This window comes from Calliphora vicina, chromosome 4, assembly GCF_958450345.1.
Source record: "Calliphora vicina chromosome 4, idCalVici1.1, whole genome shotgun sequence".
Taxonomy (NCBI): domain Eukaryota; kingdom Metazoa; phylum Arthropoda; class Insecta; order Diptera; family Calliphoridae; genus Calliphora; species Calliphora vicina.
In genome coordinates, this window is record NC_088783.1 from 81121058 (window position 1) to 81147210 (window position 26153).

A 26153-nucleotide genomic window follows, 5' to 3' on the forward strand; every position below is an offset into this window, starting at 1 on the left:
TTATCTATGATTATTATGTATATATAGCATTATTTATTCGATTTATTTATGTTTTGTATAATTCCAGACATTCGATCATCATTGTCCTTGGGTTAATAATTGCATTGGACGACGTAATTATAGATTTTTCTTTTTCTTTTTGGTTTCTCTATCGATACACATGTTGAGCATATTTTCTTTATGCTTATTTTATGTATTAAAAACAATGCCAAATATAAAAGATACAGCACCAATAGTATCGTAAGTATTTTTATTTATTTATTTCTCAGAAATCATTTCTGAATTTTTTTTAAATTAATATTATTGTTTAAGGAAGAAAGAAAACGTTTTAATACAAAAACCAAGTATTCAATTTATTAATAAAATTTTTTGAAATGTAAAATAAATAGCAATTCTCGTTGTATGATTTTGGTCCACGACAACTTTCTTTATAAAATCGTAAAATAATACAATAATTTATACATAAAGATATCTTTCCTTATCCAATAATATTTATAATTGTCTAATATGTTTAATAACTTTCCAAACTATTTATTTTAGTATGATATTAATGGGTATTGTCACAATATTAGCCATACCCATATTTGGTTTGACGGGTTTTCATATGGTCTTAGTATCGCGGGGACGTACAACAAACGAACAAGTGACAGGTAAATTTAAAGGTGGCTATAATCCTTTTTCGCGTGGCTGCTGGCATAATTGTTGCTACACACAATTTGGTCCACAATATCCAAGGTACGTTTAACCATTGCTTAAGCAGCATTAAATCAATTTTAATTTATTCTCTTCCTTTTCTGTGTGCAGTCTTCTTAAACCAGAAAAATATGCAGCTCGCCGGTCTCACAAAGAAAATCAAGGCATTAGCACGATAACAACAGAACGTGATGCCAACAATCAATCCAACTCTGGTAGTATAATGCGTGGCGGCGGCGGCGGCAGTGGTGGTGGTGGTACGGGTGCTGGTGTTACGGTCAAATCTGGTGTCATGTCTACGGCTAATGCTCAACATTCGCCGCATGGAATGCCACGCAATTATTATGAACGGGACCAGCGTCATACACAGGTAAAGACTTATACGGACCAGGGCAATGGTTTTAATCAGCGGTCGGGCAGCACAACGCTTTATAGTAAGGTGGGTAAATTGTGTAATTAAACGAAAACAAAACAAGTAAAACTACCAACAAAAAAAATGCATTCTCTTGTTCTTATACTTCTATATAAAACTATTCTATTTAATTTTTTTTTTTAATTTTTTACTTTTACTGTATTCTTAATATTATAATTGTAGTCTAGTGTAATTGTATTATAGTATGTATTTTTGATATTTATTTCGTTTATTTATTTATTTCGTTTATTTTTCATTAAGTTCTATTATACACTTAGAGACATTTCTTATTATTTGTAACTTTTGTAGTGTGGGAAGTTTTATAAGTATTTTAATTACTCCTAAAAAATGCTACTAATTAGATCTAAAAAATGTATTTCGAATCTTCCCAAATATTGTGTACCTCCACATCACTATAACTACAAAAATATGTAGGATTCTTCAAGAAATTGTGTAACACCACAACATACAACTCTAAATTGAAAATACCGAGTCTACACAAATCGTATACAATCCAAGTGTTTATGAAATTTTCGATTAAAAATGTATCTTTAAAAATTTTCAATTTGTGTTAACTCCTAGTATTCTAAACATTATTACAATGACAAAATTATGACTTAAATTTAAAAATTTATATTTGAAAATTGATGTTAAACCCAGTAACATTTTTGTCACTACTTCTAGAAAGATTATAGATACAACCAATTCAGATTCTTTGATAACAACCATAGAACTGATATCGCAACTACTTCTAGAACAATATTATGATTCTTAAGAAATTGTATAGACTAAGCTATAGAACACCAAATTCGATCCGAATGAACTTCATGGAACCATTAAAAAAACCTTTGAAATTTTGGGTGTATAACATAAAAATGCGGGATCTTTTGAACGCGGTTTTTGTATTTACTAAATTATATGTCATTTTGAAGAGTATATATTTTTCATTTATTTTCAATTAAGAAGTGAGATTGAAAAAGTCTTAACATACATAAATGTTAATATAAAAAGAAACCACTAAACCTACAGTTTTTAATTTTTTTTATTTGATTGAAATTATTATTACAACTCACAAAAAATATTATTTTAATATGTAGTTCTAATCAATAGTGATGAATTTATGAACCTTTTCCGCAAACCCTTCCATTAAGGTATTTATAGGGCTTTCTGTCACTTTGATCTATAAAATCTACCATACTTTTGGACACCTTTTTTGTAGGGTTCTATAAGTCGATTGTTCGATTTTTCCTGAAAATAGTCGAAATCGACTTTTTGGTTGGAAAAACGTCGAACAATCGATTATGTTATCGCAAATGTTATTGCTAAACATTACAAAAGGTGCATAAATAAATGTAGAAACCTTTTATTTTTTACAAGAAATGGTAAAAAGTTTAAAAAAGTCGAAAATAGTCGGAAAGTCGAAAATAGTCGAAAAAAGTCGATTAACTAAAAAGTCGAAAGTTCGAAAAGTCGACTTTTTGTTTCAGCTATACTTTTTTGTGTTCTTCAATTCACTTTTAACAAGACCCCAATATCTCTCCACTGGCCTTAGCTCCTGGCAATTTGGAGGATTTGCCTCTCTTGGTACAAATACCACATTATTGTTCTTGTACCACTCAAAACATTGCTTACCATAGTGACAGGATGCCAAATCAGGCCAAAACTAAGTGGACACATTAAGAAGTCTTATGAATGGAAGCATCCTCTTTTGTAAACATTCCTTGATATAAATTTCGGTATTTAGAGAGCCCTTTGTAACAAATGTTTGGCTTCTTTTGCCGTAACTGCGTATTGCTTGCCATACCAAGAACTTTTTGGGAAAATATTCTGCATTTGGGTCCTAAACTTTTCTACAACATTCCCTCGAGCATCAGAAACATAAAAATATTGACCCGGAAACGTACGTTTCGTCATCCATTATGCTGCAGGTAAAAATAATGTTAAAAAACTAGTTCTACAATCGTTCTTAAAAATTTGTGTTAGTTATACATATATCGATTTCCTAGAACTTGTTCCGAACATGACAATTTCAAACCAAAAACATTAGTTGCCAAACTGAGATGATTTTTTAAACATGAAATTCTTTACTAATTTACACATCGAATGCTTTAATCCACTCTTTCAAATAAGCTCTATTAATTTAAAGAATCTTTAGATCATTTTCAATGATAGTACAATATTCCTAAGTACTTTTGTCAATAGAAAGTAGATTTATGAATTAAGTAAACAAATTGATTACAATAAATTTGACTTAAGGAAAATTCATCTCAAAAATATATGCTGAAAAAGATTTAAAGTTTTATGTTCATGTTATGCTGACAAATTGGTTTAGAAATTAATAGCACATTAAAGATGTTTCGGTTTGGACTAGAGTTCGTAATTTCCGGACTTTTTTAATTCCCGGGAATTATAAAAAACAATCTGTTCATTCTCTGGATTTTTTTATTGCTAAATTAAACAAAAAATGAGTAAACTTTTCGAATAGCAGATTTCATAGAATTTTTTTAATACAAGTATACAATATTTTTAATTGCACAATATTGGTCCAGCGTTTTTTAAGGGTTTCTAATATAATTGTGATCTATATTTACTTTTATCGAAAGATTTAAGAGCTACAATTAAGTTAAATCTGGTAAATGGGTAATTCGTTTCGAAAGAGAACTTTTTTCAATTTAGAATGTATATTGAGTTAATATTATTAACAAATTAAAACCTCTATTACTGTCATTATTTTCTTTAAATATGCATATCCTTAGAAGTTGCAATGTTTAGCTCCTTAATAATATCTTCAATAACTTAAACTTTCAATTTTTATTAAATCGATCTACTAGTAAAGTATATTATCTTGTTTTAAATAAACATGTTTCTGTTTTGTCACACAGAAAATAGTTTTGGTTGTGATAAACGAATTTATTACAAATCGAATGATTTAGTATCTGCTAAAATTTAGTTGATTAATTTAATTGTTTTATTTCAATCGTAATTTTTCTTTATCAACTGACTTTCTGCTATTAAAATCGAAGAAATATGGAATGTCAACCAGTCACAACCAATCTGTTTTATCTGTACTGAAATTAAAAGACTTCTTATAAAGAAATTTCTCTATAAAAATTGTCCGTGAATTTCTAAAACCTAATTAGGACGAATATTTGATCTAGTTCTATAATCCCGAGTATCAGTATTAGATTTAGTTTTATAATCCCCAATTTTAGTATTAGTAATAGGATAAGACTTAAATACTATAATTTGCATGGCTTTTTAATACTCAAAAGATAAATACGATTAAAAATACTATTTTATAAGTGTAGTTTGGAGAAATTAAATAAAATATGTTAAATATAACAGGATTATTTTTTTCAACAGAGTGTTAACCTCATAAAAAGTGTTAAATTCATAAAACCTACATTTTGAAAATGTTGTTTTGTTTAATCTATGAATATTAGAGTGACAATCAGTTGTATGAAAAAAAATTTTGTTAAAATTTTAAAGAGTGCCGGGTGGAATATTGTGACACTAGGCCTAAATGTTAAGTGGTGAAAATTTTAGCCAAATAGGACAACGATTTCTGGACGCGCATCGAGGTCAAAGTTCAGATATATGCAAAATTTTACTATTTATATGGAATAAATAGGTAAATCTCGTTAACGTTCTGCATTGTTTTCTAGAAATATGTAGATTTATTTATATTAATGAATATTACATTAAAAAAAATTTTTGGAATTTTTCCTTTGGGTCAAATTTTTTTTTGGCCCAAATTTTCAGCACTTAACTTTTAGGCCTAGTGTTACAATATTCCACCCGGCACTCTTCGAAATCTAAAAAAAAAATCGGCTGTCACTCTAATGAATATATATGTAATTATTTCTTACAAAACTTCCCATATCTGTTTATCTTCTATTGCTAGTATTTAAATGCCATTTTTTTTTCTCTATCTTTAAATATTTTTATATAGAACCCTAGTGTATTTTATTATTTTTATACTTTATTTGATTTTTTTTTTTGTTTGTATCCTTTTGTCTGTAAGTTTTGTGGCTGACTGGCTAGTTTTGTTGGTTGGTTGGTGGTCTGGTGTTTCCTTTTTTATTATTATTATTGTTTTTTTTCATGTATTTTCTATTGTTAAGCCATAGATCTTAACTGCAATATATTTTCATTAGTTACTCGTGTTCATTTTTTTCTCTTACATCCTTTCCTCTTTTAAATGTATGTTTGTTATAATTATTTAACATGAAAAGAAGTGATTTTTTTTTTAATTTTGTAAATTAAAGTTTAGTATTTTCCCATTTGATTTCCTTTACATTTTTTTTTTATTTATTTGACTTTTGTCGTTCAAACTGAGAACAAGCACAGTGTTTATTTAGTTATTTATATTTGATGCAAAAAGTTGGTGTGTATGTTTGATTTAATATTTGATACAGTATTTTGTTTGATACAAATTTGTGTGTTCCATTTTTATGTTGCACTTTGTTGTATCAACCAAACACTTTCCTCAAAAAATGTCTCTTAAATAGTTGTGTAGAAAAAGTCTAAAGTACGCTATTTTCAATTAATAAAATCTATGAAAATCGATTTTGAACGTACTGTTTAATTAGATTTAAAGAAATTATTTTTCAAATGTAGTATAAATATTTTTTAAAGACTCTTAGGAGTTCGGCGCAGGTCTCTGATTGTTGGTTATGATAACACAATAAACATAGCATATTATTTTAGGACATTTTTTGCTTGAAAGACAATAACAACATTTTCAAACAATTGTGAAATAATAGAAAATTATGACAATATGACACAATAGGAGATCTTGTGAATCGACCAATTGTAGTATATAAAAAGAAGTCATATCAACACATTAATATGTTTGTCTTTAATATATACAGTAGGGTGGCCCTTAATAAAAAAATGATTGGTGAACATTGATAAAAAAAATCCTCCTGAAAAAATGTTAGGTAAATTGGTTAGGGTTAATTCGTTTTGATCAGCAATATTGAAATTGACATGTTTTTTAATGATTTTAAAAGTTTGTGGTCATTTTAACCCCAAGTGCCATTAAGGGTTAATTACCATTTTTGCGCTGTTATTATAAATACTAGAATTCATGTTATAGTTTTCTTAAGCTTCATCAAAATCGGTCTAAAAATATATAGGCCATTAGAAATTCCAAATATTGACAAATTTTACCTTTGACCTTCACGATTCTAGTAAAACTTTCACAGCATATTTTGAATTATCTGGCTTATAAGATTCTAACAGTAAGGAAATTGGTATCATTCTCCAAAAAAAATATAGCCAAAAAATTAGTTTTGACCGAAAATCGCAAAATTTATATCGCAGGAAAAAAAACTGTAGGAGGTATTGACATAATTTTTTCATATTTTTATTTCCTATTATATTATCAATAAATCCCAAATGATATAATCAAAAAATTCTGAAATTAGTTTAACATTTTTAAAAATTTGAAAATGGAGTTTTAAAACTGCCGTTAAAAAATTTTTTTTTTTGGTCATACCTGCGAATAGGTTAACGGTATCCTACGAAGCCAAAAACTCATATACAAATAAATACGGATATATTTTAAGTAAAAATGTGCTTTTACTTTAATATATCTCAAAATAAGTTAATTTTGTTCCTACATTTCTTGTTCTAGTGGCCTGAGACACTTTAATGGCCTGGCGAATTTTTAATAACTTAAACATTGTTTAACCAATTTCTGTTTTTTATGTCTCATTAGAACGAAAATTACGTACACATTTCTATTCTTTTAAATTAAATTGCAAAAGTAATTTTTTAATGGCAAAATTTTTACAAAAACTGAAAAAATTGCATTTTTTCCCTTTGTAAATACATCTCTAATACTTTTAAAGTACTTTTTATAAATAGAAATTTTCAAAATGAAGTAAATTTTGAAATAACAGTAAAACAGGATACGTTTTACATCGTTGTCTTTCCCATTTTTCGTTCATCAATTTTGTTCACGTGGCAAAATTCCCCATGTCGTGAAATTTATAGATGGAATTTTGTAAATAATAAAGCTGTTACGAACAAAATAAAATATTGTGAATGAAAAGTTCATGGAAATAACATTGGCAACATTCAATGTATATTTTTTATTAAACTTGAATGCTGAAAAAAACAGAAATTTACTTTATTTTAATAGAAATCCTAGTAAATTAGAATATACATTTATATTTGGTAAAAGGTCAAAGTTTCCATTATTTTGTCACTCTCTGTATATTAGTAAATACTACAATTAAATTTAAATCTAGAATTTTAAGCAACATTTTTGTAATTTTAGTTAGTTTTGAAAATAGTAATTATATGCTTATTTGCTTGAAAAGTACTGTGATGTATGGGAACAATTTTTAAATTTGTTCATATTTAAATAAATACAAATGTATGTTTATTAAAAGTAGGTCACATTTTAAATGATCAAATGTCCATGGACATTTACGAGTGGACGTTTATGTCTATAAAATTTCATAAACTTTTTTGTAAATTATGGGAGGTTCAGAGTGTCAAACGAAAATTTTCTCGTATAGATTCATCTTGAATTTACTTTTAAGTTTTTTTTTCCTCTGTTGTCATCTTAAACCTTATTTTATATTAGTTTTTTTTTTCGTATGTATTTTTCTTCGCATATTTGAGAATTTTCTTGTAGAATCTAGTTTAATACTCTTGGTTTTGGCTTTTCTTTATTTAAAAATCGTCGCAGCAAAAACCATTTTAAGGCATGTAAATGTAGTTTCCTTATGCTTTTTTGTTTCCTTACACTTGTACGTATGACGCACTCAAACACACACTCGTACATATACAATTTTTCTTATAGTTTTTTTTTATACTTGTAGTTCCCTTTGATATCTTCCTTTTTATTTATATATGCAAAAAAAAATTAAAAAAATAAAAATAAATAAAAAAAAAAAAGTATGTTTGTTCAATGGCCCAAAAAACCGCTGAAGCTTATGTGTCCTAGCCGCCAAACAAGTAAATAAAGCTTTAATATGTTTTGTAATATTTTTATACTATATTTAAATAATCATTTATATCCGTTTTGTTTTTTCTAGAAATAAATGAAATATTTTGTTTTAAGGATGTTTAAGTTTTTTTCATTTGTTTATCTTGGTTTAATGAAATTTTTGTAGAAGGAAAATTTAATTTTAAAAATAATTTCTTTTTTATTTTGAAATTTTAAATATCGTATGATATGAGAAACATACAACGAGTTGTATGTTGCATGTCGGAGTTAATACTGGTTCTAGTTAAATTTTTGTGTTTACTGGTTACAATTAACAATTTACAAAGCACAATTGGCTTTTTTGAAAGTTTCTAGAACTAGATATTTTGTTAACTATTGTATTTTACATGTTAATTATATTTGTTTGTTTTAAAAGATTTAAAATGCTGTGTCCTGAAATTGTTAATACCAATAGCCATATCTAGTTGCATATCACAATAGAGCAGCTGGCTTCATTGGACATCCTGATCTATGCCACATTGAGTCCGACTGGAACCAGGGTTTTAAGGCCTTAACATAAACGAACATAATGTTAGATCTAATCCAAAACATTTCAAGTATTAATTTCTGATATAATTTAATTATCCAGGACTTTTTACCATCGCGGAAGAAAATTAATTCTCTATTAAACCAAAACCCGTTTTGAAATATGAATAAAATAACTATATTTGTTTGTCCAATGTTATTCCAACGTTTTTTAAGTGTTTATAAAATAATAGTGGCATTTTAACGATCTTGTCACCCTCGTAGTTTAATTGGCATACAAATTAATACAGTATATAGGTTTATTAAAAAAAAACTTATGCATTTCGACTATATTAAATCTGTAGAACCTGCGTAGTTCATTTCGTATTAGTAATTGTTCAAATCAGAACGTTTTTAAACAATTTTAAACCACTATTATTTTCTATATATGTATATTCATATATCCATAAAAGCTGTAATGTTCGGCACCTTTATAATTCCTTTAAGAACTTTAAATATCAATTTGATTCATTCTTAACTGCCGAATTCTTCTACAGTGGCTGAAATTGTATTAGAACCGAACAAGATAATGGAATATTTCGATTAGCAACAAATTTGATATCAGAACGAACCTGAATATTGTAACATTAAGAAGAAAACTTATAAAGAAATACCCAAAAATTTCCCTAGGAAACCTTTTTTTTAACATAAATATGTCTTTTGAGGGAACAATTTATTTATTCTAATCAAAGCTTGTTTCTCCTTTATGAAAGTCTCGGATTAAGTAAAAAATTTGCCTATATTCGGTCGGACTACTGGATACACTGGCATCAATGTACTTTGGCAAAGGACCCATAATAGCATCATCTTAGAATATATCTCATTCAGAGACTCCAGACATACTTTGTTTAAAAAAAACAAACACAATCTATGAAGCGTTTAGCTTGTCTGCAGATACACCCAGAGTCTTTGGCGGGAATCGAACCCGCAACCCTCAGATTAATAGTCCAACAGACTATCGACTAGTCTATCAGAACACAATCCCATCAGGGAATTCCAATAGTGAATTTGTAGTGATTTACTAGTGACATTGTCAGTCACTACTACCATATCGTGAAGACAACCACTATCACACCAAGTCCACTATCAGTGCTCCAACGGCTAAGTGTACTAAGTGAAGTTTGTAAGTGTCAAGATATTTCCCAAAAACAGCCACAGCAACATCATCAGCATATGCGACAGTTTTGCACTTCATGGAGTAAATTAAACCCCTCCCTATAGAAAAAATAATGAAATCTACCTATGAAGCATATAATAGACCGATCTATAATCAGTCCGCCCAAAGTCGAAGGAATCGTCTCTGGCGTCACATTGTTAAAAGCCCCTTCAATATTCAGAAAGGCCACCAATAATGCCCTTGTGCTCGAGTGATTTTTCTACAAATCCCACAAGCGAGTGTAGTGCCGTCTCAACAGATCTGCCCTTCATGTAGGCGTTCTGAGACATAGAAAGTCGGGTTGGATCAATCGATAAACGAAGGTACAGATCGATTATCCTTTCCATGGTCTACAAAAGGATGGACGATAGACAAATAGGCCTAAAGTTTTTCGGCCTTCCCTCCCTTATGGATGAAGGCAACAGAACATCTGGTCCAGGATTCCGGCCAAGCTAAGCAGGTCGAATTTTTACGAGTCAACCAGGATATAATTAGATCCTCATTCCGTTGCCGATGAGCCGGAATGATACCATCAGGACCCGGTGATTTATATGGGTCAAAACTGCGCAGGGCTTATTTCAGTCCTTCCTCGTTTATGAGAATTGAGACTTGAAAAGGCTCAACGGAAAGTTCTGCAATGCGTTCTGAAGTGAGCATCCATAAAAACCAAAAAGGTTTCTTTTCCACTAGTAGTCCAGCTGTCGCTCGATGTCTGGATGTAACTCGGGACAGCGGCCGAAGATGACAAGATCCTGCGCAAGCGACTCTTCTCGGAGAATCCTTTCACGCAGCTACAGAATGGTTTCCAGGATTTCCGCTTTGCGTTTCTTACCAGGTTCATGAATTTATTCACAGAGGACTTATAATCGGACCAGTTACCCAGTCTCTTTGCCTCAATGAAATGTTTGCGATAGTAGAGAGTACTCCCTATCTCGGAAGTCCACCATGGTGGTATTTTCCTACCTCTGTAGACACTAGGTCTGCATGACTCTTTAATCGCTCTGTCAATTTCATTTGTCAATTTGTTGATAGCGGTTTCGATGTTCTTACGATCCCTAATGATCGGAGCGTCGGGGAGAAGGCGAGAGAGGATAGCATGTTGCCCAACCCAATCAGTCCTTTTCCATTTTCACGAACTTCAATAACAAAGTCAATGTACATATCTGCTTTTTTAGTTTAAAGTTTTTGGGCCCCCAAAGTTTTTATATAAAATTCTAAATATCTCATATATCTCGACTCGGATCTGGATTCTTTCGAAAATGTTAAAGTAAAGAATGTTTTATATCAGAAAATGGCACACCACGAATGGGAGGCTTAAAGTTGCGATACCATTAATTGAATTAATAAAAAAATTAGTTAAATAACAGTAGTAGTAAGAAAATGTATTGTAGGTAGAAAAGACAAGACAAGAATAATGTTCCAACAAATTCGAATTTAAAAAGAGTTCAGTATAATATTGTACGAAAATGCATGAATTAACATAATTAATTACCCATATGAACGACTTTGGGCTATATTCAGAGTATTCAGAATATAATTACAATATCAAATATGTTAATATCTTTAGAATTTCTGATTTAACATAATTAACTGCACTCGACCAGCAGTTTTGTTTTCAGCTAAAAATAATGAATTAATTTTTGACAAAAAACAAGCAAAAAATCTTTGTATCTTAATAATGTTATACAAAATGTTAATGCACTTTGTTAATTAATTAATTAATTAATTTCTTTTGTTACAATAACACTTTTGATATAACTTTAGCATGTGTTGTATTTTCTTTATTGTTTTCTGTTTTATTAAAATTTTCTTTCTTTAATTTATATTTATTCAGTTTAGTAATTTTTTTGCTAGCAAATAATTGTATTTTGTATACTTATTAAACAAAAATTAAAAATTGGTCAATTCAAAACTCTACACCTTTAATGAAAGCACCGAAAATGCAAAAAACAATAAGGTAAAACTGTTCTTTTTATTAAACAAATTATTTAAACGTTCGTTTTTATCATTTAAACAATTTTTTACATACTACAATTACTACTTGTATTATTAATTGTATTAAATTGCAGTCAAAATTAATCTTTATTTTCGGAATACATACATACATATATTTTCTTTTCTTTTTTTTCACAGTTAATAGTTAGTTTTAAATTCAATTATGTGGAATTCATGCAATCGTTAAAACATTTTCAGTTTAACACAGTCAAATCATTACTTCAGTTGACATGCAATTCAAATTAGTATTATGTTTCTTTAATTAAATAAACAAAGAAGTTTTTAATATGCCAAACGAATTTCGGTTTAGGATAGGTTTACTGGCAGCCCTTAGATGATGCAGCATAATTTCAAATCAAAATATACGGCTTTTTGTTCTAAAAATATGTATATTCGAATTTTTTATTTAAAATCGTGGAAAAAAATTCATAATTACTCGATTTTCTCAAAATGTTTATTACTAATTTTATTTGAACATATAACTAGAATTGTATTAAATTTTCTTAAAAATATTCTTCGAATAATATGAAAATAATTTTACAAACCTTGTCAACTGGCCAAAATGTCCCAATATCCCCCTCACCTTTCATGTTCTTAATTTATTTGTCTTCTCATTTTACACTTCATACGAATTTCTTTTCAATACCATACGATTTCCAGTTCTCATTTTTATACGAATTTCAGTTTCACTTAACTCTACTCAAGCATTTTTCATACATATTTTCAGATAAAAAATAGTTTTTTCATGCATTAAATTAAAATTAGTTTATTTTTCGAGTAATTTATATTTACATACATATATACTATAAGTAAATGATTGTTTATTTGTTTTTGTAAGTTGACCGCCAGGACTCCTGTTTAAAAAATCACATATGTTTCTTTTACCTTTCACAAACAGCTCTCGCCTGGTAGGGAATGCTCAGATACCGATATGGAACCACAAGCGTCACAGAGTCAAGATTGTGAACCAACACCACCATTGCAAAGGCATAATTCCACCAATTTCTATTTGCCACAACTAGAAAATGGTACGATAGCCACGGGACAGGGTAACAATGTAAATGGGGTACAAGGCAATGGTGGTGGCGGCGGCGGAGGTGATTCTCCACGACACATGCGCATGTATCATCCGAGGCATAGTCCTTTAGCCAGACAAAGGTACATCATACACAATATACATCAATTGTTTTGTTAATAATAAATTTAACATCATTTACAGAGGTTTGGAACCCCAGCGTGGCTTTAATGAAGCCATGTCACCTGACCATCCAAATCATATGCAGCAACAACAACAACAAGCACAAAATCGTAGTGGGACAACTGCGACACCCACTATGCAACAGCGTATTAAACCTTTAGGTGTAGCTACCCCTCTGGTTATGGCCAGTCCTGTTAGAAGGTAAGTTTTACTTCTCTCTCTCTTTTATATTCGATTTCAATTCGGATTTCATGTACCACATAACATCTTCTCTTTTAATAAAATTATTATGTATAAACATCTCTATATAATAACACTTAATTGTTTTATATTTTCTTATAAATATTTTGCTTTATATATATTTTGTTTAATTAATTTACATACAATTTATTTTCTCTGCAAACATGTTTTTTCAAAAATTTCTTGAATCAAAATTTGTCTAAAAACCAAAATCAAATTCCTAAACAAAAAATTTACCCCCCTTTTTTACCCCGCCTAATTTTACACTTTTTGTTTGCAATAAAAAAAAATAAATACAAAAAAAAGATGGACATAGCTGGAATTTGCCACATTTTCTATGTGCCAAAATAATCGGTAATTAAATCTTAAATTTTAGTTAATGGCATTTTCTTTCAGTGTGTGTTTTTTCTTACGGGTAAAAATCCAATCCAAAACACTTTAATTAGAATTATTTTTGAGAAACAATGCACTCGCCTTTAAATATGCTTTGTAGTTTTGTGTGTTTTATCCTTATAATTGTTTTTGTAGTAATTATTTAGTTAAATAAATTTTAACAAATTTGCATATGTTTTCCTTTTAAACTAATCAAAATTTTTTCATTTTGGTCACTAATATTTTTCAATACAAAATTACTTAAAATTGGTTTGAAATTAACTTTTTATTTTATAATGGTAGTAATTAAAAAAAACACAAAAACTATTGCATATTTGTTGGCTCTAGTTTGGTAGAGTTGTTTTAAATTAGATTTTTAGGAGAAGGGTCCGTTTCACGAGCTTTTGAAAATCTCATCACTCATGAATTTCGTTCAGCATTATACAGAAATACAGCAATAATGTATTTTGTAGTCCTACCTACTAGTATTAAATATTAGGAAAATTATTAGGCCCTCCTGTTCAATAGTGTTCAATCACAATTATATACATACATATACGAATATTTTTTTTGTTACGAAGTTCCTAAAGCTACAACAAATAATGGTAAGTTCGGTCAGCTTATTTGCGTAAAATTCAATGTCGACCACGTAAGAACTAGTTTCTGGGATATAGATAATTTACATTATACGTTTAAACCTAAATTAAACTAAAAATTGTGTTTCTCACTTATTGTTTATTTAATCTCGGTTTAACTGAGCATCATTGGTGAGTTAAACCTAAGTATAAAATTCCAAAGCACAAACAGATGAAAAATAAAATAAACAATTCAACACAGCAGCTCTTTGTTTTGATTTGCTTTATTAACATTAATATAATTTTTATATTTAACTGAAAAGTATGTCAATGCTTACAAAATTAATCCATTAGTGAGAAACACAATCATTGGTTAAATTCCGTCAAAATATGCTTCAGGTTTAATATAACAGCTGTTAAGCTGAGTTTAACTGACAAGTAAGAAACTAAATCTAAGTAGCCATTGCAGTACATCTTTTCTTGACCAGCCTATTTTCAACACATCCACATACTCGTGACTCTGGATCGAACCCCATAAAATCATGCGCAGGTTTTACCAAGAATTGTTTTTACATATAAAATTTCTCATTTAGTTATAACAGATTCGTAATATATACAGAATTCTCTTTCAAGATTTATTAAAGCTCTGATATGATATTTTTTCTAAGGAGGATAAATTTTAAACATTTTCATATTTTTTTAACATTTTCAAATTTTTAAAAAATTTGTTAAAGATATTATTAATGTTTTAGAATTGCTCTTAAGGATATATAGGATAATAAAAACAAAAAGGAATTAAGTCAATATTTATGAGCGTTTTGCACAGCCTCTGATTTAAACTTTAAACTATTTTTAAAAATAATTTGGTCAATATGCCATTATTTTATACTGTTAATAAGTTTGAACAAAACAAATTCCGAATATTGTTACTTAATCTATAGGAAATGTTCGGAAAATCGGGGAACGACAGCCCTTTAAATATCGGGTTCAAATGTCAAATTATTTAACATAATTGTCTTGGGATGTCTTTGTGAATTGTTTTACGGTTTAATTATAATTAATTCTTTAATTACATTAGAATCAATCACATATTTAATAAGTACTATATTTATCGCTAATTTATATTATTTTTAGCTTTTTTGCCCAGACTATAAATACAAATTTTATAGTAAATTAAATTAAGCATACTTTTAGGTTATTCCACTTTTATTTTTCCACAAAATAATTTCAATCATAACATCTTGTTTTTATTAACAATATTTTCATTTGTTTTATACTTGGTTAATATTAAAAACAACTTTATTCCTATTTTATTTTTAAGCCTTAAATGATCAACCAAATATGTAAAATATATCTTTCTATAAGTTATAAAACAAAACCATAAATATAAATATGAAAAAGAGAGATAAAAATGAGAGTGCGGGCACACACACACACAACTTCTCAATTCATCATCAATGTATCAATATGTATATCACCTCCTCTTCCTAGTTAAGCACCACCAACAACTTTTAATACCAAAAAAAAAATATAAGAAAATTATATTATAATTTTATTATTCAATAATTCCGTCCATTATCTTGAAAATAAAAAAAAAGAAAACTGAAAATCTTCTATCATCTGTGTTTTTTACCTCTACAACTTCTCTATATGTATCTATAATTTATTTTTCACCTAAAACTTGAGGTGAGTTTCTTTCTTTTTTTTATAATTTTGTTTGTTTTATTTCTTTCTAACGAAAAAACATTCAGCTTCAAATTTCATCATTGGAAATTGTGTCTGTCAACTTTTTTTTTTCTTACATTTCTCTACCACCTTCTACTACAGCAGACATTTTTACTTGTTTAAGCTAAAAAAAAAAATAAAAATACATAAAACTAAATTGTAACGTTTCGTTTTATTTTGGATTTTCATTTTTAACATTTCATTGAAATGGTTTGTTTCGTTTTTCTTTTCAGTTATAATAATTTTAATCATTAAATTCTATACACATACATTTATTGTTTTTGTTTGGTTAAGGTTACTTGTTTCTGATCTTATTATTTTCATTAAAAAAAATAACACCTGGAAATGTTACACTTTTATAGTTTATAAATTTATGCTGCCTAAAAGTATGCAATACATTTTTTTAAATATTCATGACATTTTTTTTTAATTTATAGATAACATTATTTTGAATCTTTGTAATTATAGTTGCTAATAAAATTATTAAATACAATTCAAACATATTCGATTTAATAGCCGTATTAATTTCGGTTTCAACAAATTTGTTTTAGAGAGCAAGAGGAGCTTGAAAACAATGGTTTATATATATTTACAAATAGGCTTTAAATATTGCATTGATAGATTTTAATTAAAGAACAATTTAATCATTATGGATAAAATAATGAATTCCCAATGTAATGAATTCAATGCGTTTGAAATACTTAGGAATTAAACCTATAAATTAATTCGTAAGGAATTCTGTAATAGAATTGTTAAGAGATTAAATTTAATGTGATTTTGAAAATTGAATTAAGAAATAATTCTTTCAAACCTTGATATTTTATAAAATTTAAAAAAAAACTAATACTAATATTTTGTTTATACATCAAATAAACTACATATAAATTTCTTTCATAAAACAAAATATTGAGAGAAAAATAAGTTCTGAAATCAACGAATCAATACCAAAAAATTCGACCTCAAGAGAATCTATTAAATGGATCCACCGTTAAATACCACATTCGAAGCGTTGAAAGAGAGCGTGGAAGCTGTTAAACTAAAACAACAAATTCAATTGCGAAATTTAGTTTTTCGCGCTAAATCTAACAATTTTAGAAACAGTGGCCGCACAGAAGGTGCTGTAAATTCCACAAGCACTGGTAGACTAAACAACTTACACAAAGTTTTTAATGAAGAAATTGTACCAAAAAATTCATTTGAGCAACTCAAGGCATTACATACAACCGAAACCGTTGAAGATGATACATTCCCTACGCCTTTTAACACAAAAATGCGCAAAATTATAAATAATGAGAACGATGAAATGGATGCAGATTATACAAATCAAAGCCCACCTCTTAGCACAAGAAGCTCTATTCGAAAATCCAAATATTCATTTAGTGAGGTTACCCCACAGGCCAAAATATCATTATTGGATTCATATAACCGAGACAGTTTAGAGGATGATGATACACAATTTAAAAATTCCCCAAAAATATCCTCTTCAGTTTTGGAAGAAGTTAAACTCTCAACGAATTGTTTGACTAGTAATCAAATATATATGAACTTCATCATGCTTATAGGATTTCTAGCTGGACTGCTAGTTTCCAAAGTCCTTCATTATATACAATTGTATTTGAATTGGTTACTTCAGCAAATACTCCAATTACGAAATAATCTTATGGGTACCATTTCTATATGGGAATTTCTTAATTTCGATGATACTCCCATTATACAAGTGCGCTCCAAGTTACTCTTGTTGCCGATAATATTCTTATGTAGCCTTGTTTATAGTTTAATATATATTTTACATTTTATTTTGCGATTCCTATTGACAGCAGCACCTGATGGTTTGATCAGATTTGTTGAAAATTTGCATAAATAAAAAAAAATGTTTTTTTGTTTGGAAATTGTGTAATTTTGTTATATTTTGTTTACATTTTGCGTTAATAATAAATTATATAATTCTTTTATTTTCATCACGTAAATTGTGTGATGAGACTAAATGGTTTTTAATTATTTTTGAAGGCTCCAATTGAGCAGTGACCCATTATCACTCCTACTAAAGACCTCAGACTTCTCCTATCCATCCCAATTAGTATTTTGGTTGGTTTTGCATCCTGCTAGCCATGGACAGCCGACAATCCGTCCTATTTGGAGTTGTCATAGAATCCAATCATTGTCGGAATCGGTTTTGAAAACAACAGGAAAAGTACATTTGTCTCGAAAAATCGAAAGTTATCAGTTTTATATTCGATTAAACAAGAAATCACATTGGATTTCATAAGTCAAATGTACCTTTTTTGTCGTTTTCAAAATCGATTCCGACAATGATTGGATTCTATGACAACCCCGATTGTCCAAATATTAGTTTGTAGAGTCACGAAGTTTTTCCAAGATTAACTTAGGTCCAGACCTGAACTTTGTCTGCCAGTTCATCTGCTACCTCATTGTCCTGTGTGTTACCCAACACAACCTGATTGTTTATAGTTCCAATAACGTTTCTAAAGCTGGTCATCACTATGCTGACTATCTTGATAAGGGCACTTGACGTGTACTAACCCTGGTACACGTCAAATAAACTTTCCTTGATCAGAATCACAACGTCATCTGCGTCAAGCAACTATCTTTCTACCTTTGGATTCAAATATCTCTTATTTCCTCTATATTAATGTTATTAAAGGCTCCATCTAAGTCAAAAAACGCAGCTAGAGTAAATCCCCTTGCTCTAAACTGTACTAAATACAACCCACAAATTTGTGTAACTCCATAATTACAGTATTAATACAATCCATCCTCCTAGATAACTCATTTACGTTGTTAACGAATTTGCAATATAACACCCATTTTATTTTGCCTTCCCTTATACCGATTCCCGTCAATCTTTGAACGTGAAGTTCTTCGGTCCACAATATCGGTTGTTTACGCCTGCCTGGAAACTTTACAGGGCAGGATAGCTCAAAACTCTGCTTTAGCAAATCAATGAACTTGTTCACTTCTGCGTCATACCATTTTGAACCATGCTATAAAAGGTTCCAATGTTTACCGTCTAGTATCCCTGAAGCGTGCCAGTTTAGACGAATAAAAGTTCTCTGAGAAGGTAACACGGCTGTGGTCCGAGAAGGAACAGTCGGTTGCTACCCTTCAAACTCTTATGAGTGATATCTATAACAACTTCCCTATCTTTATTCCTGAAGGTGGGTATGTACTACATTTGTGACATACATATAATATTATTTGTTATTGTCTGTGCTGCCCAATTGGCTGTGATGTACATTGGCATCACAACATAGGATTAGCACCTCTCATTTTTGTATACGCCTTCAATTCCGGCACCTCCATACCTGGTGGATCTGTTGACTCGTGCAACATCCACCTGCCGCAAGAGACTTGTACAACTAATTGGTTTCATTTTAGTACTTTCATATACATATATCCATATCATATATCCAGATATTGGACGATTTGGTGCTACTTGCGGATACTCTGTCTATATAGCAAAACTTTTGGCCATTTATTATTTTAGAACTCCCAACAAAAAAGTTTTGTTGATAAATCGTTGAAAGTTTCGAGTCGGTTGCTCTCTTTGGAGCTGATCTAGAAGCAATTCCTATGCTGAAAACAATCTGGAAATTGTTTTTCAAATTAAGAGCTTTTGAAGCTAAAAAGTATTATTAGTATTAAAATAATTTACATTACATGTTATTTAAAATTAAACTTGCTCAATTGTTATAAATATAGATAAAATTCCATCTTAGTAAATTTTTCTTTTGAGTAACTACTTCAAAAAGCACTTTGTGATTGTCCATTTAAATGAATGAAATAGTAGTATCTAACGAAACATCATTCCTCCTCATCAGAACTAACATTTTCACCTTCAATTGGCATTTCATCATTAATAATAACTAGATTGGTTAATTTATTTACACTTTTTTAATTTATTTATATTTTATGTTTTAACAAAACTTTAGCCGCACAGCTTCTTACCATGTATTATTTGTATTTCTAACTATTTATGATCACTAATCTCTGCAAACGCTTTTAAGAACATACTTATATTCCTTTTGATGTGTCTTTTTTATTTTATGTCTTAATCTAACAACAAAATTTTACACTTTTTTCCCAGAGTAAAAGAGATTAAATGAAAATTATATTTAAAATTTAGATCAAATCCTGGCACACCCACCCAACCTCGGAGACCAGACTTTATTGGTCTCAATCAACAGCAGCAACAACAATTGCAAAACCCACAAAATCCAACACAATCCTTTTATGAATATACAACAAATGTGGCACCGACTTCAACGACTGGTTTACCACCACAGCATCCACAATTGCCTATAATACAACAACAGCAGCAGCAACAACAACATCAACAAATGCTAATGCAACAACAACGTGCCATAATGCAACAACAGCAGCAAGGTAAGACGAAGAACAATAAACATAAACTAGAGTGTTTTATTCGGCTGTGCCAAATCTTGTATACCCGCCATCAATATGTATTTTTGGCCTTCTATGGGGACTTGAATCAGTTGTGATGTGGAAAAAATTTTGATATACAGCCCAATTATTAAAATTCAATGGGAAAAAACTCTCGGGGAACAAACTCCCAGGGAATTTTTTATTCATAATTGGTCTGATAGTGATTAATTTCTTAAAACTTTAAATGACTTATGTCGAAAATTATGTTAATATGGGGACTAAAACACAATTTTAAATTGTATTCCAGGAATTTATAATTGTATTTCAGAAATTTTCAATTGAATATCAGAAATTTTTAATTATATTTCAGAAACTTCCATTTGTAGTATTTCATAATTTCATAATTTTTAAATTATACTTGACAATTTTCTAATTGTGTTTCAGAATTTTCCGTTTGTATTTTTATTAGAATTTTCTGAAAAAGTTTTTGAAGAAGTTTCAGAAATACATTTGGAAAACAAAGAATTTCATTCCGATCGAAAGTGGAGCGAAAATTTCTTTCGGAATGAAATCACTTTCAGTTTTCAAAGTGTTTGTAATTATCAAAGTGTTTGTAATTATTTATTTTCCTAAAAATTTTAATCAATTTCTGTAACAAAAACTTAATTTTTGTGTTAATATTAAAAACCAAAGTATACCAAGTAGTCCAACTCAAATTACTCTCTCACATATACGGGTACCGTGTGAGTTCAGAGAAATGTAAACAAATGAAATGTCTTGAAATTTTAACATTTAATTTTTGATAAAATAACGTTTTTTACACATTATTACTTTAACACATATAATTTTATATTTTTTTTAAACACTTAGCAAACTTTCATTGTTATAATATATTTATTTATTAAAATATTTTATATAATTTTTTGAAAATTGTTTTATTCCATTGAAATTTAAAAGTTCATTTAAAAGAATATCTGACCCGAGCAAGAAGAACTGAGTACGCATTGTTACTATGAATGTTCTCTACTTTTGGAAATGGTGTAGTTCTTGAGTTGATCGATTACGAATAATCACTAATATTTTATTAATATAGATTGTGAATTATTTTTTCATTTCAGGTGTAATTAATATTCAACAACAACACGCTGCAACTTTAGCCCAACAACCGTATGGCGGCAGCCCACAGCGGCGTTTCCTATCGGAAGGCGAACTGGTGCGTCAGGGTTCCGGACCATCTGGGACGACAGGCAGTGAATTGTCCTATGCCCGTTCAAATAACACTGTAGATAATATACGCGAATTGGCTGGTAGTCCACAGAGGGGAGTTTATATGTGGAAGGATACATCACCCGGTTTCCAAGGTAGCTCAGGTGGCGGTGGTATTGGTGGCATGATGCCACCGCCATCGTCAATGGGAGGCATCGGCAGTAGTGCGGGCACTATGCCATCAAGTATGCAGCATCATAGTACCGGAGGACCTCAGTATATTACAGTCAGCGGTGGAGCACAACAGGGCCATCCCTTGATAATGACCCACTCGAGAATGCATCAGACGCAGCCAGGAATACACGATTATCAACAGCAGCAGCAACAACAGCATTCGGTATTTCATCGTTCCAATCCAACTAGTCCCACAACATTACCCTCTGCCTCACAGGGACCACCGGTTTCGTCGTACATAATGCGTTATGGTAATGCGTCATCGTCGGCTACCTCCTCGCAGCCACAACCCACTAGCTATAGTCAATCGATGGGTGGTGGACAGTCTGTTGTGGCATCAACATCACAAGGTTATCAACCGAAAATACATGGCGGTGTGCCAGTATTTCCCCCCAATCCCCAAGGCATGAATTCCTCCAATACCCAACCATCACCACAAATCAAACGTAAACAAACCCCCACACGACCCATGTCATTCGTCAGAGCACTCGAAATGACTGATTCGATGGAAATGCAAACGCTTGAGCAGCAGCAACAGCAACAACAACACCATCAACATCAGCAGCAGCAACAAACGCATCTGCAACAACAGCAGCAAAATCGCAACAATGGTGCCATAACAACCGGTCAAGGTGTAGCTGGTCACATAATGGGTGCTGCCCGCGCTAATACCACCACACCCACCCCCGACCGTGCCAGTGTCTACGACATGAACTACGAAATTTCCGTATAACCCGTGCTGGTGCCCGTCGTTGTAGCACCCGCCACTGCCCCTACAACGGCACTTCATAACGCTTATGGACATAAAAAACTAATGGCGGCAAACAGCAGCTGCAGCAGTAGTGGTGTTGGCAATAGTACCAATAGTAGTAGCCTCATTATGCCAGGTGGCTACACATTCAATAAATATAAAACTCAATTGAGCCACCCTGCACATCATCATCATCATCTCCAGCAGCAGCAGCAACAGCAGCATTACAGCGGCAGCAATAGCAGTGGTACGGGTAGTGGTAGTAGTAATTGCAGTAGTGGTGGAAATACCACAAGTAGTAGTGGTGGTGGCAGTGGTGGTAGTAGTGTTTTTGTTGGTGTTGGCGTTGGTGTTGCCGCTGCTGTAGCAGCAGCTACCGCCCCTGCAGAGCCGGCTGCCTATGCTTCTGTGGCTGTGGTTAATGCCAACTCTACAAATGGCAATAGTAGCAATAGTGTAAGACAACCAAATAAAAGAAAATTTTCCACTTTCTTTTAGTCGATCTAAATCCAAAACGAAAATTACCACAACATTACATTACTAAATTTCTTTACATACATATGTACTCTCTTACACTATTTAACCATTTAAATTGTTGAAAAGCAAAACTGCTCTTGCAAAACAAACCTATTTTCATAACAAAAAAAATAAAAAAGAAACTTCAACCAAAATGTATATAAATACGAGTATATAATTAAACAAATTAAATTGTCTTTAGTTTAGTAAAACAAAAAAACTCATTCATCTCTCCCTATCACTCTCCCTTCTCCTAAATTTACATTTACCTTTACACATATAATTACAAAAACAAAAATACCCACTTATACATATTTACATATACGTATATTTTATCGAAATTACCACAAATTATTTATAATAACATAAATAACCATTTGTAATTTAAATCCTTTTAACTCAACACCGGCCCAGCCCGCCCCGCTTTTCTACACCTAAACAATTCTTTCCTTCTTTCAACTAATCCATTTTTTCTGCTCTTGTAAATTATTTATTTAATGAAACAAATTCATAATTCTCTATCTACACATCTTTCTTAAAATATGTAAGTATATTGACGAATATTGACGTGTAATTTTGGCAAACCAAAAGGAATTGTACAATATAATAAGGACATTTTGGTATATTAAGTTCACAGTTCTAATTCATATTTGAAAAATTTGTTTGTATTATATATTTTTACAAAGCCAGAGCTTTTTTATTTATTGTTTTATATTTAACAATGTTTTGTTGAACAGATATTGCATGAAATTTTAGTTTTAAACGTTAAAAATAACATGTTTTAAATAAATTAAAAAATTTGATCACTTTCTAGTCAGATTATAAGTAATTTCTTTGATAAATCATTAAAAATTTACTAAAACTATGGATTTCTTTTTAACAAGTTTAGAAAATAATTTGGAATTTCTCTCAATTTTTTCTCACATTCGATACAAGTCACAAGTTAAAAACCAAGATTTTTAAATTGAATAAAACATTAACTATTTTCACACCAAAATCTGTAATATGAACTGAAATACTAAAACAATCTCATAAATGTACTTAAAAATTTCATAAAATGTTTACAAACTACTCACCACTAAAACAGAGCATAATAATCAACTAAAGCTTATTAATTAAACTGATTTTGTTTGTTACAAGCCCTAAAATTATTTAAAAGTAATAAATTTACATTAAATACATTATATTAAAGTGACTTCCAAATGTTTCACAATTTGTTGTATGCAAAGAAATCAAAATTAGGACAAACAAATTTTAGCCAGCAGAACAAAAAGCTATTTTTTTTACATCAAATTTTGGAATGTTATTACAATCTAAATAACCACAAAACCATTAATGGAATTAACTATTTCGCAAGTTGTAAAATTCTCTTGATTGTCTGTCTTAAGAAACACCTAAATATTCGTCAATATCATTGTATTAATATTTCTCTATTTCTCAACTTCTTTCTATGCTCGTTAGTTTTGTTTTAAGTTAATTATTTTATAATCCTTAAAGTTAAAACAAATTATTAGTAATGTGTGTTTATTTTTCTTTTTTTAATAAAATTAACTCTTAAGCATTTATTAGTTTTCTTGTGTTTTTAAAATAAAAATGAAAATATTATTATTATTCTTCTGCTATTTGGTTTATTTAATAAGTTATTTCTTCCATTAAATAAAATATTATTTTTAATAATTGAATTCTTTTAATTTAAGTTTTTTTTTAAATTATTTAAAAAAATATACCGTTTCAAAAACCAACGTGTGTTTATTTTTTAAAGTTAAATATTAAATTAAGTAAATATTTATCTATTTTCCAAAAAAAAAAACATTACAAATAAAATTAGTTTTTTTATTTCTTGTTATTGTCTATTTTGATAAAAAAAAAAAAACAAAAACTAATTGCAATTTAAGTCCATCCATTTCAAATATTCAGTTCTTTGAATTGAAATTGTATACAGTAAAAACAAAGTAAACAAACAATTTATTATACTCCCAGTGTGTTAAGAAAAAGGATGCTTAAGAATTCCTTTATATTTATTTCTTTTTAAATTTGTGTAATAAAAATAAAGCAAAATTTTAAGTAAAAAAGAAAACGTCCCTTGTTGCTCGTTGTTATTAAAATAATCATAAACATAATCAAACTTATTGTTTCTAAAGTTTAATGTTAATTAATAGCTTCTTCAAACAATTGTATGCTGTTTTTTTCATATTGTATACTCGTACTAAATTAGAGAGCAAAAAAGGATGCCACTGATTTTGATATGTTGTTATGTTAAGTTACTTATTTTCTTGGCAATAAATTTAACTTGGAATATGAGTTGGAGGCCAAGCAGACAGATGTAAAAATATAGAAGTATACATAAATTTCAATAACTTGTGACTGCTTTTGTTGAATGATTTTCCTTGGTGGCAATATTTGCTCGAGTTCAATTATCTGATTATTGAAATAAAATTAATTCATCGATTGACTATCATGAGTCAACAAATTTTCGAATTAGTTAAGGGATGGGAGACATTTTTCTGATCTCTGGACTTTCATATTTTCTTTAAATATCAGATTTTTGCAATTCTTTGCCAAAATTACTCCTAACATGAACGTTAAAGCGGTGTATTTATTAAATTTTTCTTTCATTTGAGTATAGTCAGTCACTCCGGAATTTGTTGAAGATATTTTTTAGTTAAATGTGGATAAAAATGTTCCAATGTATTTGAAAATACACACCCAGTTGATTTGTAAATTAGATAAAAGAGTTGTAAGTGAATATATACCTAAATTTGGAATAAATCACAGCCAATATTAAGCAATAAAATTGTTATGTTCAAATACTAGTCAGTTTAATCAGAAAAACAACAGAATATATTGAAAGTTGGTGTAAGGAAAGGATGTTTTATATAATCTGGGAAGTACTGGAATAATCACTCCTAAGTATGTCGTTGACGACGTCGACATCACCTCGAATGAGAGTCGTCCCTATAAATTATTTTTATTTATTATTCGTGAGAAAATTAGTTTTTGTATTGGCTTCCAGTGAAACAAACAAATCCTTAGGCTTCAAAGGAAATAAATTAGGCAATGATCGGAATATTTCGAACACAGGCTTCGCTTAGTAAATATCTCATGTACAGAATTGTCTACACTATTGGGTCTAATTATTCATTCC

At 29.8% G+C, this 26153-nt stretch overlaps 2 protein-coding genes across 3 annotated transcripts in view; both read left to right on the forward strand.

Annotated features, from left to right (window-relative positions):
- Positions 1 to 24818, forward strand: part of Zdhhc8 (zinc finger DHHC-type containing 8) — a 174081-nt gene extending 149263 nt beyond the window's left edge. Inside the window, exons 4-10 of one of the 2 annotated variants that reach the window (XM_065508333.1) lie at positions 68 to 240; positions 541 to 735; positions 805 to 1132; positions 12686 to 12945; positions 13007 to 13186; positions 20042 to 20301; positions 21420 to 24818. In XM_065508333.1, the coding sequence (XP_065364405.1) occupies positions 68 to 240; positions 541 to 735; positions 805 to 1132; positions 12686 to 12945; positions 13007 to 13186; positions 20042 to 20301; positions 21420 to 22474 (2451 nt within the window). In that variant the 3' untranslated portion in view covers positions 22475 to 24818. Of the gene's footprint in view, positions 1 to 67; positions 241 to 540; positions 736 to 804; positions 1133 to 12685; positions 12946 to 13006; positions 13187 to 15493; positions 15712 to 20041; positions 20302 to 21419 lie in introns of those variants that run through there. The other variant, XM_065508334.1, reaches the window with a different exon arrangement.
- LOC135958521 (putative lysozyme-like protein) lies at positions 22556 to 22990 on the forward strand. Its single transcript, XM_065509425.1, has one exon. It carries the CDS (start codon positions 22556 to 22558, stop codon positions 22988 to 22990), a length of 435 nt encoding a protein of 144 aa, XP_065365497.1.
- Positions 24819 to 26153: the final 1335 nt, after the last annotated feature.